Source organism: Carassius gibelio, chromosome A21 (assembly GCF_023724105.1).
Source record: "Carassius gibelio isolate Cgi1373 ecotype wild population from Czech Republic chromosome A21, carGib1.2-hapl.c, whole genome shotgun sequence".
NCBI classification, from domain to species: Eukaryota; Metazoa; Chordata; class Actinopteri; order Cypriniformes; family Cyprinidae; genus Carassius; species Carassius gibelio.
The window spans coordinates 8123175-8141414 of NC_068391.1; the positions used below are offsets into that span (position 1 = coordinate 8123175).

An 18240-nucleotide genomic window follows, 5' to 3' on the forward strand; every position below is an offset into this window, starting at 1 on the left:
ACTCAACCCAGGAAACTATCAGCCACTCCAGCAACGGACAGAACGCGGAAAACTATCAGCATGGATTTTTGTCGATAACGATTGTTCAAGCAAAACTGTTAAATCGGTCGACCTCTAGTTCACACATCCATTATAGTTTGTTTGAGAACTTGAAGTCTACAAGAAAAGACTAAAATGGGTTCATCCACATAAATATGTCTGACTACCAGTTTAACTTCCAATTCACATTCCTTATTTTCTTCCCAAATAAACTTTTATGTCTTTAAATACTTTAAATATAGATAAAATGCTTCGCATTACTGGTTTGGGCCCACAAGCAGAACATCTGAACTTATTTAATAACGTTACATTCGATTTACCTAAAGTGTGATGCATTTTCTTTTTTGGCAAGTAGCGTAATGTCACTAGGTGGGACAAATGAGATAAAAATGCCACAGAACGAGACTGAAAAGATTAATCCTAACAACAGCCAGAGTAAAATAACCTCTACCCATCCCTGCCAAATTTAATTAGCATTAAATATTTACATTTCTTTACAGCTCTTTCCATGGAAACCTCAGGAGGTAAATAGCTTGAATATGCGTCACAGATCAAAGTCTCATCCAATGAAAAGCTTTAAAGCCTGGATGACTCAGTGCCTCTTCTCGTTGACAACCCCATTGATTATCAAAAACAGGTCGAACAAGTTTCAAAACTAAAATGACCTTTGCTCGTCAAGCAGTGAATCTTTACTGTATTGTTATCAAAGGAAAAGATGCGTCAATTTCTTCAGCTAGAAAACAAACAACCTGGCATAAACAACACGCTTCTTTTTTCTTATCTGAGATAATACCAGTAGAGTGGTATATGAATTGTGTAAGATGACATTTTAAGCTTGAAGAACATATTCTCATGACATTAGGCCAATGCCACGCTGGGTTGCCTCACTCATTAGCTAGCCTCAGCTCAGTAAGCTCACATCAGACAGAGGCTGAATGCCTTTCCTCACACAAGCAGGAGGTTCAGTGTCGGACGCATTTTTTTTTTTTTTACACTAAATGCATTCTTTGACCTTTTCAAGGTGAACATTAATTTAGGCATCTGAAAATGTCAGGAATAAGTAATTCTGGACATGTAAGTTCTTCAATTACACAAGATAAATATAAACAACTAATGATTCATAAAAAAGAACAAGATAAATTTCTAAATATATATAAAAAGTAAAAAAAAAAAGATATATCTATATATAAATTAAATTGAATTATTACTATGTAGCTATGTAGAGATGGGGCGGCCCATCTCCAGCAGTCTCTTCATACATATCAGCCAAAAATATATTTTAATAAATAACATTTATAAAATATACCGAAATATATTCGACGAAGGCATACTAAATAAAACATTTAATAAAATATATAGATGATACATTGGTTTATCACAAGCCTCTAACCAGAATACTTGGGGAATATCAATAGAGTGTTATCATTTAGTGCATTAGTCCATTTAGAGAAAGCTAAAAATTTGCTCTTTGCTCCCTGACATCAATAGCAAGATAAGATTTAACAGAAATACTCCCGACCACACGGCATATACACATGGAAAACATCTGCAAGGTGTGACAAAGCTTCTATTATGACACTATTATCCAACGCTTAAGTGAGACATAACACCCTCATCTAATTTCCTATATTCAAGCACACACCCCAATTCAAGCGTGTCTGCCACAGTGGCGGGTCACCCGATCTGTGATTAACCTGTGGATTCATGTAGAAAACATAAGAATAAAAGAGCAAGTGAGTGTTGTTTTCAAGAAGGAACACACACAGGAACACACACGTCTGATTTACTATCCTTGTGAGGACTCTCCATAGCCATAATGGTTTTTATACTGTACAAACTGTATATCGCCCAACACCAATCCTACACCTAAACCTACCCCATTTTTACATTCTCAAAAAAAAACTCATTCTCATATGATTTACAAGCTTTGGGACTTCAATTTAGGTCCGCACAGTAACACGAGTCTCCATGAGTAACCTATTATTCAGGTTTATGTCCCCACTGGAATAGAAAAACATGCACACTAACATGCACGATAAATCGAATGCAATATTGAACGTGCATCTTGTCAGTAAAGCCGGTTCAGTAATCAGCGGTAAATCTTCATTACCTGCGTGCTTTCACATGGAGCAGCATTTACTACACAGAGCCGTTGTTCACTGATTTATCATGCAGCCCTAATGCGCACACACACACAGAAAAATGTACACTATTAGCATTTTAACTGGAGTCAATGGTGGTTGAAAAGAAGGGTAGCTGAATAGCAGGCTCATTGTAATATATGTAACGCATCTCTCATTCAGTCACTGAATCTGGGTGCAGTGAAATGTAAGGTGTGGCCACCTTAGAAATACATGAAACACCGACAGATGCCTCACCTTTCCTGGGAAGAGCTAAATGGCAAAAGAAACAAGCCTAACCACAAACCCACATGCTATGAAGGTGCTTTCATTTCGACCGCAGATAATATTTCATTCTTCTCCTACTTGAACTTTTGAAAAACACACAAATTTAATGTCACAGGAAAGATGAATAAGCTGAAGATTTTGCACATGATTCACAAAAATGTATGATCTCCCTACTTAAATGGATTTGATTGACATTAAGTTTTAGGTTAACATTTATATGAATTTCTTTATCTTAGGTCATGTAACCAAGTATTTCACCATTTTTAAACAAGTTTCTGCCTCACTCATTAATTTTAAATGGTCATTAAGGTCAATAAATATTCAATAAGCCATTTTATTGGCTTATTTTGCTTTTATTAATTGAGAGACTACAGAATATTTGCACTTTTAAAACCCTTAATATTTTAAAATATATTTTTAAAATATACAAAAACTATATTATATAAAATAAAAGATAAAAAAATATATATTATAAATATAAAGTATATTTTAAATATATTTTGTAAAAAAAAAATTAACAATTATAAAAGAATTAGCAAAATGGTCTTAATAATAATAATTTTTAATGATTTTGATTACGTCAAATTGGATGAAAGTCAAAATCCCTAAAGCATTTAATTTCTACTTTCAAATGAATCAAATTTCCCCCGAGACATCTACTACTTGTATCAATGAGTTTATCCTAAAATCATTGTGCAAAAAATAATCTCAATTCAAATAAACCATAAACATAATATATATATATATATATATATATATGTATAAATATTTTTTAAAAAGCTCCATGCATACTTTTAAAAATAAAAGTTTCATGAAGCATTTCATGTCAACTACTCATCAACATCCTTACATAACAGCCGTAAAGCTTGAGAGCAGGATTAATGTACTTCTCATCTCAGTGTAAACACTTCAGGACCTTGTTTATTGTGGGTAATCTACAGCAGAGACGAACATATATGGTACGTTTTCTAAAACACACACAGTCTCCCACACATCCACATCGTTCTCATTGCTCTGATAATGAGCGTTGCATTTAATTGCATCACTCAGTCTTCCCTCTTCCTGACTCCTCGTTATTGTGTATTCTACAAACATCTGAAGATGGAAAGCGGCTTTAAAAGGCTCCTAACGAGCTGCGGGATGTCGACTCCGCTCTGGAGTCTTTCTTGTGGATCCCGAGGTATGCAGCACATGTCCTGTTTGGATTTCAGAGCCGCTCGGAGAGATACCATGCACACTTCCTGTCCATACCCACACCCTAGAGAGAACACTCATAACATCGAGAAGTGTGAGAAAAAAACAAGGTCAAGACAGGGAGAGAGTGAGAAAGATATCTGTGCACAAAGTGAAAAGAAACAGCATGTATTTTTTTTATGTTCCTAAGAAATCCCAAGCACAACAGAAAGAAAATGGAAAGACTTTGGGATCGGGGACCCCTGCTTCAATTGGACGCAAAATATTTGTGACTCTGACAAGATCTGACAAAGATCTGATTCCCGTCACTGCCATCTTTGTTGACAGGAAGTTTAAAGTGGGAGCTGTACGCCTCCGTCCACCCCCTCCCCATCCGCTCTCACTAGCCCAGGAATGTTTGAGCTATGCAGACTGGCAAGGATGTGCTATCTTCATCTTGTAACCAGCCAAACAGAGCAGACCAATAACTTAGCAAAGTTTACAGCGTGCATAAACAGTTGTGTTGCAAACAATCTCTGCCCTGTCATTTCAATAAACAAACATGGGCTTCAAAGTAGGATGAGTCTACCTGGGGATCATGGGAAAAAGAGGCTGTTGAGGCAACAGTCAAGGTTACTAGTTAAGATGGCCATCATTCCCTTTGATGATTTCATTATCAAATGTACTAATTAACTAATGATTAAATGTGCCAATTGCTTCTTTATATAAATGTATGCATGCATGCATGTACACGATATACACTTAAGTTTAGTGCAACAACTAACCTGTGTTTTTCAATACGCTGCTTTATGGAACGGTGTGATTTTAAGTTAAACATACACAGAGTGTGGCTCTGAACACAAGGGAACGTTTTTAAGGTGAGTCTCGGCATTCAGTCGGTGAAGCATTTTCATAGTGCCACTTTTGGCAAAGCAGAGCTGGAAAAACCAACAGAAGGGCAGTGAATGGCTCTTTCAATGTGGAATAAACGTAACACTGGCACTACTCTTAGAAAACTCTCACAAGGCAAGATTCATAAGAGAAGAGAAGACCGGGAACTGCTTTACTGGCTGAAATGTTCAATAATTGCTCCAGCTGATATTTTTAACTAATGCTTCCACAGTTTAAACCAATATGTCACTATTTGGTGGGCCTCTGGAAAAAAAAAGTTGATTTTTTAATAACAATAATAGTCATTTATTCTTAAGTGAATACCACGCATCTTATCAAATACTCATTTGAAATAAATGAAAATAAATTCCAATTAATTTGAATACAAATATTACTATTATTTCTAATAATAAGCAATATAATTATTATTAATTATAAAATAAGTATAATGCATTTTAATTGTTGTAGCCTAAAGATCATTTAGTTATTATTGTGTCACAAATCTGAAATTAAATATAAATAAAATCTGTTGCATATAGGTTATCTGTACCAGAATCTAACATATCAAAGTAATACGGTGTAATCTCTGTAGTTTATCATATAAAAATTATGATGAACTACACATTAAGGCGGTCTCAAAAACTGGACAGAACTTTGTGACATGTTGGGTGCACTGAATGGTCAAAAAATGTTGCATAGGTAGGCAGCTCACTAAGATTTGAGATAGTCTACAAGACTCTTCGTATATTAGTCAATGAAATCAAAACTCAATATAAAAACATGAAACTAATGTAAGTGAAGTCGGAACCAGAATAAAATATCAGCGGCCAGTTCAGTTTGATGTTCTTTATCACTATCCACTTTCATATTTGTTATAATACAAATTAAAATAATAAAAAAAAAAAATGAAAAAAAAGAAAGAAAACTAAAAGCATATCTAGAATAAAATATACTTGCATGCATCGAAAAGTCTGATGAAGTAACGCATAATCATAGAAAATGACTTATAACATTCAAAGCGTTATGACCGCTCACACCAGTTCATATCCATTTTCACTACAAGAACAGAATAATGGTGAGCCAACAATTAAATAATCCAATACTCAGAAAAATATACACTGTTCAGCCAAACTACCCAAACAAAACCCGTGGGGTTTCTTACCATGACTTTCATCGTGGATTTATCCATCCTGTAAAGGATGGCGCGTTTTCCCGACTTTTCCAACAACTTGTTGATTCGTTTACGCTCCGGAAACAATGTTTTCAGAACAAACTATAAAAAAAGAAAAGTGACTGCCCAAATCAAAGTACATCCAATGTCTGACGGCCTGTCAGAACAGAATCATTTTCGGCTGCTTTCACGTCGAAACGCGGTTGGTGTAATGCGACGCCTTTCTCTGATCTTATGGCCAAGAAGAAAAAGTCAGACGGAGTTCGGTGACGTCTCGTGACGTGACGTGACTCTCACTGGCCAATCAGAGTGAAGAAATCTCGAGCCGTGATTTCTATGTTACTGTATTATTATGGGTCATTGCTATAATTCGGTAGCCTGCCTTTTAAGTCAATACAAGTAATGCCATTTTTTATATTATTTTAATGTTACACTTTTTTTTAAGAATAGCTTTTGGTTCAAAAGTAGACAGGGTTACAGACTTCCAAACCACTTTATAATACCTTGCTCTGACATATTATACAAATTAGGCAAATTTAATCATCATAATCTTATTTTGTTATCGCTCCTCTAACAAAATTAAACTAGATTAAAAGGCAAACAATGCTGCATTCAGGATGGTTTGCCACCACCTCTACCTAAACAACCTAGAAACTGTCATGAACAATTTCCCTTAAAACTTTGAAGGGTGATAAGGGGATTTCTGATTCCAGCACAGCAGGCATAAGGTAATCATTCATGCCAAGCCTCTGATGCAACATGCACAAGCATTGTGAAATCAGGCCCTCGTGACCGAATGATCTGCTCCGCTTCATTTGTTCATCTGTAAAGGTATCCATACAAAAAGAGATAAATGGCCTTCATTATAATGGCCACAAAACACAGGGTCTTAAATGGATTATTGTTGGAATGTTCAGTGTTATAGTGGAACAAAGTGATGTAGTCTCTTGCTTAGATTTATGCAGACCCATTGTGAGCAGCTTGTGATTTCATTATAACAGACATATAATGTATGCAGACTCAGAAAGACATTTATCCTATTATAAAATATTAATTATCTCATAGGCTAAATTAATCTACCTCTACACTCATAAACAATAACCATCCATCAAGGCTGTTATGCGAAATAACCTGTCTGATGTGTTTTATGTCCGCTGCTGAAAACACTTATGAAAACACTATCTAACTAGTTATCAATAATGTAAATTTAATAAATTGGGATTGGTGTACAATTTGGAGGAGCAGGGAAACTGATTAAGTTGGTCTGAGATATATATATATATATATATATATATATATATATATATATATATATATATATATATATATATATATATATATATATATATATATATATATATATATCATATATATAGTTTTATGTTTGTTTAAAATTTTATGTTCGTTATCACTATCCACTATCATATGTGTGATAATACAAATTAAAACAGTAAAAAAAAAAAAACATATGATCCACTAATGACCCAGATTTCCTATATATATATATATATATATATATATATATATATATATATATATATATATATATATATATATCATTATTTTTTTCATAAAATCTAAAATTATATGTAGCAAAACAGATTCACATATTTTACTTGCTTATTTACACAATCAATTTAGTCAGTTCTTGTAGAAAAAAATATATTGATAATTGAAAAGTAAAAGAGCACACAAAATCATAATCACAAAGAAACACATGATTCTATCTCTTTAAGACATATGGATATATTTATGCATGTCACCTTACTCTTTCTAAACATCAGCACAAAGGTGGCAGAAGAAACACTGACAGCCTGGTATGCATGCTATGCTGATAGCTTAGTCTAATGAGGCAGAAAATATATAAAAAATCAGAAAACAGAGAGAGAGAGAGAGGCTGAACAGTTTACAGGAAGAAAATATATAGTTTCTATCTTTCTTTTTTTTTAATAGCATTTTTAATACGTGAAGCACAATTAATCTTGACACAGTGTCATGCAATAACCCACGCATCTGTGCAGCTGTTTTGATGGAAACCATGGATTTTAGTCTTTTAAAAAACAAATTTATATATAATAATAAATCAATTTACAGTGGAAGGCACCAAAATAAATTCTGGGGCATAAAACAAGAATATATGAGTGTTGTGGCAAGCCTGTGATGACAAGCTGGGAATGACTTTTGCTGTTTTTAGTGGAAATCTATCGCAAAACACCGCAGAGGCCTCATTGTTCACATTGTGGGAAGGGTTCCTTCAGAGAAATGTAATGAATAATGCCTGTGGCCGGCCGCAGAGAATGCCACTCTCACACACTCCGATGAATTAAGGTTGACCTTGCATGACAGTGTTGCTTAAAGGCATCCGACTGCTACTTTTCACACTAGCATAATTAACCAAGTCTGCACTATTTCCTTCAAACTCTCTCTTTCACTCCCACACACATAAACAAACAAAGGAAAAAGTCTTTATTCCTCAATTTGTATTGTTTAGGGAGTTCAAAATGGACACGAGAGGGCCAGACCCAGACGATGAACTCAGAATGACTGATGGTGAATTTACCGTGGGACAGGGCTAATTATCACATATTTTTTGCCATCACTTAGTTAAGCAGAGATTCTTTCCATGCCTCCTCCTCTCTTCATTTATATTTAAGGGGAAGGGTTTTGGGTGAGTCCAAGGACACTGTTTGGAATGCTGGAAGATGTTGCACAAACTTTTGCATCTCTAAAGGTTTTTTTGAAGAGGCAACAGAAGTATGCAATCAGAGAGGAATGAGCAGATTTTGTTTGACAAAATACAGGAAGATGGTGGTTGAAACCAGGATACTCTCGTCTGGGCTGCAGGATGTGTCCCATAATTCAGAGCAATGATCTGTGCGGCCTCATGCTCGGGAAAATGTGAAGCATTAAGAACATGTATGTTTTTGTGTTTTATAAATCATATCTGTGTATACGTTTGTGAGAATACGTGAACAGGATGTTCAGCTCACACTGACACTTGGAAACACAGTTTTGATTTTGTACAGTTATTATCAAGATTTTAAGCATGGGTCCCTGAGGATCCTTTGTTAGGGTCTGTTGATGTCTCAACACATACCGACACACACATGCTGTTTTTGTTTTGTGAAACACACAAAATGTTTTAAAAATCACATACTTTAGATCATTTCCATATAACATGTTCAGAGTGACCACTTCCGAAGTCTTTGCCACAGAAAAAAATAACAGCAACATTATCTAGATGATGAAAACAATAACAACAGAATTTTCCTTTAATGTGCTATGTTTGCATTTACTAGACTAAATCCATTCAGTACAGTCAGTTTCATGCCATTTCAGAGTGGATCCTCAACATGTTTGAACATGGATATTGGCAAAAAAGCCTGAAAGTCTTGCGACATTGCTAGGACGTAATAAAGATTCCTAGAGGCAGACTTGGAATAAGACTAATAATAGAACCTATGTATTATTAGAAACTTTTTATTACATTTAAGAATGAGAATACAAGAAAAAATCCTCAAAATGTCTTTGCAAGCAACTTCAACCAGATCAATAAAAAAAGGTCTCCATTTGTGGTCCACAAAGTTTGCAGCGCTTAAAAGATGTTCAAAGTGATTCCATTGGCTTTATTTATCTGCACGTTTGTCTAGGCTTAAATTTATGAATGGTTTGACAAATCAAAGACATTTAAAACTTTTTTTGTTTAATTCATGTTTTATCATGTAGTCAGCAATAACAATATGATAAAATAATAATCATATTTTTTTCAATTAAATAGCCAACAGATGTATTTAAAAACCTGACAATATGAAGGCCACAGTCATTGTTTGTCTCTTCCTTGCTCAAAACAAAATTATGAGTGTTTGTCTCCTTTCACATGCCTTCCTGATTTGATTGTGTGTGTGTGTGTGTGCGTTTGTGTGTGTGTGTCTGTGTGTGTTCATGGGATCTTGTCAAAAGCAGGAAATGACTTCATATGAAAGTTGCCTGACAATATACCAGAACTATGCACAGCCCACGAACACCTGGTCACACCTTTACTTTTACTTATCCGGATACACCCACACAAACTCAAACCCGAGTTTATTGCATAAGCATGTATTTATCCAGACATCAAGAACCAAAAGCATATAGTATGAGGAGCAAAAGATCCATAATGCACCAACATGAGTGTGAAATGAAACAGCACTAAAACTCACTTATATTTCCTACATTTTGCCAGCTACACCAACCACAAAACATATTATTATAAGGTCTTTAATTGGTATGATCCTGTTCAATTTAATCAGATGATGCGATTTGACCTGCTGATAAACTACAAGCCTGCGTTTTCTCTCAGAGCAGATGGGAAATGACACGAGGAGGGGGGAAACGGGGGCTCTGAACAGGGTTGAAGCCGAGGAGGAAAAAGGAGTGAAAATAAAGTGAAGGAAAACTTCCTGAGCGTCACAGGCTGCTCCAGTAACGCCTTCTCATTGTTTCTCAAGTGTTTAAAACAGAAGAGACACAGACTTGAACTTGTCTGTGAACTAACTCTGAAAGCATCCATGTTTATAGTTTCATGTCTGCAAACCCTCTGTCGGATAAAACAAATTCCTGATGTTACATTTACCCATGTGACAGATGTAACACGTGACCATATCTGTCTACAACCGTGACACTCCACCGTTCAGTTCAGAAACATGCAGAAACATAGTCATGTGCACAATGCATTCATGTTTTTCATCTCAAATACATCAAAAAAACACCTCTGCATGTTGTTACAGAATGTTCCAGCAAGTCTTCACGTCCACACATCCCCTCGTTTACCCTCTCTTACAATCATCAACACCGACAATTCACTGAGAAACAAGCCGGACACAGCCACAGACCTAAAAATAAACCTCAATGGCTCCCAAAGGATTTCATTGAGTCATCTGCATTATACAAGCTCTCTGTGTCTGTTTATGTGCTCTTAAAAGCAAATGAACTTTCCAGCTTTCCAGAAACAAGTAAAAAGTCTGAATTTGATTCTTGAACTTTCACTGCGAAAATGATCACAGCAGCAGACAGAATGTTCCCTTCCATTTTTCATGTGGTTGCAACAAGTGGAATTTGTAGTCCCTGAAGCAGTTCAGAATAGGCCATGCTAACTCCATCGCACTGTAAAACAATCACAAAACACAAATAAAGCATTCAAGAGCTTTAGATAAAACGCCTGAATGTGATTCCTTGACATTTCTAAGAAAAGAAGACCTGGGAAGTCAGGGCCTTGAAAATTCACAAGGTAGGTATTATCTAAGAGCACATCCGGTAATTTAGTATGGCTGCCGGTGACAAGGGCGTGGATTTTTCCTGTGTCACGTTGTCTATTCAAATGACTGGAGGATAATGCTCTCCTGACCCCAGCACAGTCTGCTCCTCATATCACTCTCTCCCTGTCTCTTTCTTTTATCATCAGTGTCTTTGTGTGTTATTGTCTGTTTTTGTTTTGTCCTTACAAAAACGAATGTTCTTCCTCTCTCTCTCTCTACAGCAAAATAGCAGAGTGTATCAATCACTTGCCATCTACGATTCCTACCTTGTCTTTACAGAGCAAAAGAATAGGAAAATAATCCATTCTCTGCTTGCATTCTATGCTGGATGTTCCCAGTCTAGTTTTTTTTTCTCCTCTTAATGGTTTTAGATTTTGTTGACATTAATGGTTGCTGCATATAATGCAATGTGTAAAAAGGAATATATAGATAGCAACGTATGTATATATACAATTTTTAATATGGGGAATTTATATATGTTGTTTATAAGTGATGTGAAGTGATATATAGTCAAGTATGGTGACCCATACTCAGAATTCGTGCTCTGCATTTAACCCATCCAAAGTGCACACACACACACAGCAGTGAACACACACCCGGAGCAGTGGGCAGCCAGGGAACATTGCCTTGCTCAAGGGCACCTCAGTCATGGAATTGCCGGCCTGAGACTCGAACCCACAGAAAGTACATATGTGTAAAGTATATATCACTCTATATAGTTAAAATAAATGGCAATATCACTCTTGTCTTGACATAGGTCAATACATGTCATCTATTACATCTCTTTATTGGTATATAATGTACATCCGACATGTAAAGACAATAGTAAAAGTTTAATTGTGTATATTTGAGATACATACTGTAAAATGCTAGCATTAGGAAGACCATTTTATTCCAAAAATGTAGAATGTCATTTCAACTGCAGAATTAATGATTTCAGATTCAGATATTTGAAGGTTCAGGAGAACAAAATACAACATTCTCTCTTGTGATGCATCTATTGTGTATAGAGTACACAATATTGTTACAATTTGATTCAAGTAAAATTCAGCTTAATAAACTAAATAAAGTTTGAAAATGTGTTTTATTCCTAAAGGTCACAATCCAAAAGCGCTCACATTTGAAGAAACACACATCTAGCAAAACTGTTTTTTTTTTGTGGAACCTATGAAGTGTGCTATAAATGCTATTTATTATATTTTGTTACAGCAACACCATCCATACACATCTCAGTGAAGCTTAAACGTGGAATTTACAGCGCTCTCAGTTGCTAGTGATGAGAATGACTATTCATTTAGCAAAGACTGGGTAATATTTCTTCAGATATGTGAGGAATCTTTAGCAGTTCCAGATGTGGAATATTTGCCTGTGATATAGCTTTCAGAAGGACTTCTTCCTAAAGGATGGCTTGTCAGAGTTTTAATTTAATAGCCATGATTAAACGTTTGCAAATCCGAGTCTAAAGCCTCAAAAGAGCTACATTATAGGCAGATGTTACCTCTGAAAGCATGTCCACTATTTACAACACAGAATGTGATTTATTTATGAACTAAAAGTCAGTGAACAAGTGAAACTCTCTAAACTAATTGACTGAGAAAGTATTGCTCATTATGCAGTGTGTGCAAGACTGAAGCAGGTGGTGTGTTTTAAGTGTGTATATGCAGTGGTGTGTGTGACTCACAGGCCTGAATCATAACAGACTCATAAACACAGCTAAAGGCCTCCTTATTGGCCTTGACCCCTGTGCTCCCTGCCGCCCTCCCTCTGTTCTTTCTCTCTTTTGTGTGTGTGCGCTAGTGAATGTCTGCTCTCCCCTGAGGCTAAAGACTAGGTCTTTAATGAGACATGGGTCACTATGCCCAGTCGACCTTAAGTCACACACACACATAGGCCTAAGGATGGATAGCTTGTGTGGGTGGGTGAAAATGAGATAAAAAGAGAGGAGTTGAAGATGAGAGGTAGTACTGTGATATAAGGATGGTATCAAATGATAATATCATGCATCTTTACACCACGGTATCATCGATATAAACATGACACTTCAGATACTACCATAATAATAATTAGGCATACACTATTGTTCAAAGGTTTGCGGTTAGTACACATTTTTTATAATAAATTAATACTGTTATTCAGCAAGAATGCATTACATTGACCAGATTGACAGTATAGATATTTATATGCTGTTCTTTGGAACTTTTAATTCATTAAACAATCATTCCTAAATTTGCTACTGAATAGTCCTGTTTAGTTAGTTACAACAGGTTAATGGGTTTATGGTGAGTAACAGGAAAAGAGAAAACAAAATGATGTCAAGAACTGGGTCGAGGGCCCCAAACAAGAGAAGTAAACAGCAGGAGAGAGGATGTTTATGTGTGTGTGTGTGTGTGTGTGACATCATTAGTTTGGCTGTTTATTTGGGCATGAATTGCATGTATGGGTGGAGACTCGTTTTTTCCACTGCCAAGCACAGAAACGTGGCCTGATCAGTCACCTGATGCTGACGACACACTAACACAGCGCTTAAAGATTTACCTTTTCCTTTCTAGTTCTTTCTTTCTCTTTCACAAACACACAGAAAGACCCTTAAAGGTATAGCTCCTCCATATATGATAATTCTGTCATCAATAATTCTAAACCCATAATACATTCCACTTAGGAATTAAAATGCAATATAAGTTAGGCCTCTATATATACACACGTATAAGTCATACAGGTTTGAAACAACATGAGGGTGGGTGGGACAATGAGAATTTTCATTTTAGGTGAACCATCCATTTAAAAGAAGCCAGTTTCAAATGCTCTCATTCTGTAGAGGCAAGTATTCTTAGAAAAAAGAAGATCAGCACAGTTTGACACAGACAACAAAAGAAGCAGGAAAAATGAAAGAGTGGATTAGGCAAGAATAAAGAAAAACAGACGGGGGACTGCATGCCAATGTAAAGAGAGAACAGCTCTGACGAGCTGAAGAAAGAGGGGAAAAAGGAACGTAATAAATGAGGGTAGGACGGACGGAGACAGTGAGCAAATAAAGATGAAAAAAGCTCTCATAGACACATAGAAGAAAAGAAAATAAGACAGAGAGAGAGAGAGAGAGACAGTTAATTCAGACTGTTGTCTGATCCAGTCTAAAGCAGTTGGCACTTGGCTTCTTACCAGGCGTAAATGTACAGTAATTCAAAGCATGCGACTTGACGCCGACTGGAGGAGTGTGTGTGTGTGTGTGCACAGTGGTCAAACACAAAGAGTATATATCTGTCTCTCCAGAAACACACTAATTCACCCAAACAAACAAAGTCCCTTGTAGGACTGTAATCATGGACACATGTGATGAAATTATTCACACTAGTAGTAGATGTGCTTATGCCAACTCTAATCTGATTTCTGTAGTTACTATCCATAAAAGACAGTCTGTGTTACACTTCTGTGCCTGAAGCACAGTCTTGTATGTAGTCTATTATATAATAAATATATTATTACTTCGGAGAAACAATTGTTGTCCATTAAATAAAGCAATATAGTTAAAGTAAGAACAATAGTGGTCTCAGGCTTTTGGACATTGCTGTACACCACAGATACCAACTGCATTTGCATGTTACTCCAAGATATAGCAACGAATACCATGTGTAAGAATGAAGGCAGAACCTTTTTGTGTGTAAGATTTATCCCAAAAGAAAAAAAGCAACCTGCCTACTCAGACCGTGACATGTGCAGTGTTCTAGCAGAGCTATTGGCTGTCGATTTTAGGTTCCATTATTTCATTTTTGCAAGTTCACACATTTTCAGAAAGTTAATCGTGATGGAGTAGGATTCATAAAGACATTCCTCTGGGTTATATTTCAGCGTTAAGTCTGCTGCAGACAATATTCCACATCTTCAGCAATGAACTCATGGAAGAGAGCACAGCAGGGCTGAAATGGAAAAGCCAGCCATGAGAACGAGCACAAGAGAGATGGAGGGGGTTGGGGAGCAAAGTTGAGGATCTAGATATCACGAAAGGAACAGTAAACACTTCCTGCATTGCTCCCTACAGAAACAGAGCTTCACAACTGTATTTTACTATAGTTTTACTGTCGAATTGAGGAACCAGAGATTTTTACTTAAAATGTTCTGTATTAAAGCTGCAGTAGGTAACTTTTGTAAAAATAGATTTTTACATATTTGTTAAACCTGTCATTATGTCCTGACAGTAGAATATGAGACAGATAATCTGTGAAAAAATCAAGCTCCTCTGGCTCCTCCCAGTGGTCCTATTGTCATTTGCAGAAACTCCATCGCTCCCGATAAGAAACAACCAATCAGAGCTGCAGTCCGTAACTTTGTTTGTGTTCAAAATGTAGAAAAATTTATATAATAAGCGAGTACACCATGAATCAATTTTCCAAACCATGTTTTTAGCTTGTCCTGAATCACTAGGGTACACCTATAATAAGTGTTTATATTCGGACTATTTTAGATTGCTTCGGGGGTACCGCGGCGGAGTAACCCAGTACCTTTGTGATTCTTCATAGACATAAACAGAGAGAAGTAGTTCCGGCCACGATGTTCTTCTGCAAGACGCAAGCAGTTCTGTTTATTAACCGCTAGAGCGTCAAAAGTTACCGACTGCAGCTTTAATTATTATTATTATTATTATTATTATTATTATTATTATTATTATTATTGCTAAATCCGTAGCATAAAACAATACATAGACAAAATAATAAAAATAAAATAATAAAAAGATGCAATGGAATGTGATGGGACTTTTGGAAGGTGCTTTTTAATCAAACTGTAAATGATAGAAATGATACTTTTCATACTTTCAATGTTCATTCTTTTTAGGTCCAAAAACTAACCTTTTATACAATCTTACATTAAAACCACATGTCTCCAATTACCTCTAATATTATTTTTCACAAAAGTAATTCAGAATCACAGCTAAACAATCGACAGTGTTTTCTGTAGCACTTTTTTGTAATTTTTTTTTGTTTGTTATTTCACTATTAATTATACAAATTATACATTAAATAAGGATGCATGTACAGTAAAAGTACATGCATCCTTTCCATTAAATCTAAATCCGAAATAATTGTCCACCAAGGTAACTTACAACTAACCAATAAACACTGTTTATTGCAGCATTTTTACATTACTGATTTTCCCAACTTTTTCTTGAGTGCACTGTACAAACAACCTAATCGCTTCCATACAAAAAAAAAGTAATAAAACATAGAGAAAGAGCGAGCATTTGCTTCTATCCAGGCTACAAAGGAAGTAAACTGCAAAACATGGCAGTGAGCAACAATTCAGACCTTTTTCAAAAGGTCTCCCCTCATGAGTTTCACATGACTCCACTTTACCCTGCTCCTCTTTTTGCCTCATGCTTTCTTTTACTACACAATGCAGACTTGAGCATTATCTAGTTATCTCTTGAACTCAAAACTGCTGTACAGTTATACAGTTAGCGGTGACCTTTCTTGCTCGCTGCATTGCTCTCTCTTTCTCTCCGTCTATCTCTTTTCTCCCTCTCCGGCACACAGGCTCCCTGTGTGTTCTGGACTGAATGGCATGCAAATGGAGTGGGTGTTTGGGAGGCCTTTCATCCGGCCCTGAGAGAGTGAGTAAGAGAGAGAGAGAAGAAGAAAAAAGAAAAGGAGACAGTCATCTTTTATCCATTTGACTGAGAACAGTTGTCCCAGCAGTTAGGCAGTGAGAAAAGCAGGGTGGAGGTTGCCCTGTAGAGTTTGACATCTGGCGGACACGCTGTGCTCATTCAAGTCACAGAGGCTCATTTGCCCCTGTGAACAGCATGGGACAAAGCAGCCCACTCACACAATACCGTGAATACAGTAAAACCTTCATTTAATGAACAAAAAGTGCTGAGAGTGTACAAAAAAGCCTGTATAATACAGAACGTGTAACCTCAGGCCAGGCTTAAAGGGATAAAGCTGGTCCTTAAAACAGAGTTGCTAGTTTTGTAATTACTGACTTGTGCCGTGTGGTGGATATACTTGCGGTTTCACAAACTAGAACCCCCTGAAAGCGCCTGAGGCCTTAAGTAAATTATTCCCCCGCTGTGTCTTGTGACTTGATCCATATCTGATTTGGGCTCCTCGAAGAACTAAGGAAAGGGGAAGTTTTTCATCAGGACATGTGCAGCTCCTTCTTCTGGGAAGATATAAACTTCACAGGAACCATTAGTTTGAACAATAATACATTTGAAATTGTAATGTAAATACTTTAGGGGACTGACAATGGTGCAGGGACTGGTAACTGAGATGTTTGTGTAAAGTAGTCATCACCTCACACACACACACACACACACAAACCCAGTATTATCCAGAGATCTGGATTGTTTAGGTTAAGTCTTCGAGTGGGAGTGTGAAGCTCCAGGGAAGTGTGTATGTTGGGTGAGTGTCAGAGGCCCAGGCTGGAGATGTCGGCACTGGCTGAGGTCTGTAACATCTGGAATGGCATCCTTCCTTAATGTAAACAGCATTGTGTTCTTGCTCCAAAACAGCAGAGTGAGGGCATTTCACGTGTAAAGTACTGCATAAAACATATTTATCTAAATAATATAAAGCGATTAATAATACTTTTCTGGGTCAGAACAGACTTATATGAGAACTTTCAATTTCATGCATTTTAAAAAAGCCCTAAAAAAACAAATTGAACTAATATTTATAAACAAAGTAAAATGGTAAACCGGTGGTTCTCAACCGTGAGTCTGAGGTCCACTACGAGACCTCAAGTTCATGTAAAGTGATTTAAAAAAAGAGAAAGCAAAAACAACTTTTTTTTTTTTTTTTTTTAGAAAACAAACAAGATATTTCTTATTTTATTTTACCCCCTCAACAACTGTTTAAATAAACCGGGTTTACACAGTATTGGAGATAACCTGTACATATGTGGAAGCCTAAAAAGTTTGGAAAAGTTTTGTGCATTGATAAAATCAAATCATTCCATGGACATTTTGTACATTTTATAAATATACATTTTTCTAGAAGATTTTATTAGATAGAAATGTTTAGTAAAACCATTTGTTTAAATCCTTATCCAGTAACAGCTGGAAAAGTCATAGGTCTTTTGAATACCGTTGGGGACAATGAAGAGCCTTACAGTCTAGGCTGAGAACCACTGCTGTAAACAAGAGAAATAGGGGGAAAACAAGTTATCTGCCTCCCTCTGCTGTTAATAATCACTTACTGCAGCGGTGATTATGGCTCGAATAACAAAACACATTGTGAACCGATAAAAGTTGCAAACTACAGTAAGCTACAGA

The 18240-nt window shown here is 36.3% G+C and overlaps 1 protein-coding gene across 1 annotated transcript in view; it reads right to left on the reverse strand.

Annotated features, from left to right (window-relative positions):
- Window positions 1–5924, reverse strand: part of LOC127941908 (tumor necrosis factor receptor superfamily member 10B-like) — a 24851-nt gene extending 18927 nt beyond the window's left edge. Inside the window, exon 1 of the mRNA XM_052537363.1 lies at window positions 5674–5924. Coding sequence (XP_052393323.1) covers window positions 5674–5700 — 27 coding nt within the window. The 5' untranslated portion in view covers window positions 5701–5924. The remainder of the gene's footprint in view (window positions 1–5673) is intronic.
- Window positions 5925–18240: the final 12316 nt, after the last annotated feature.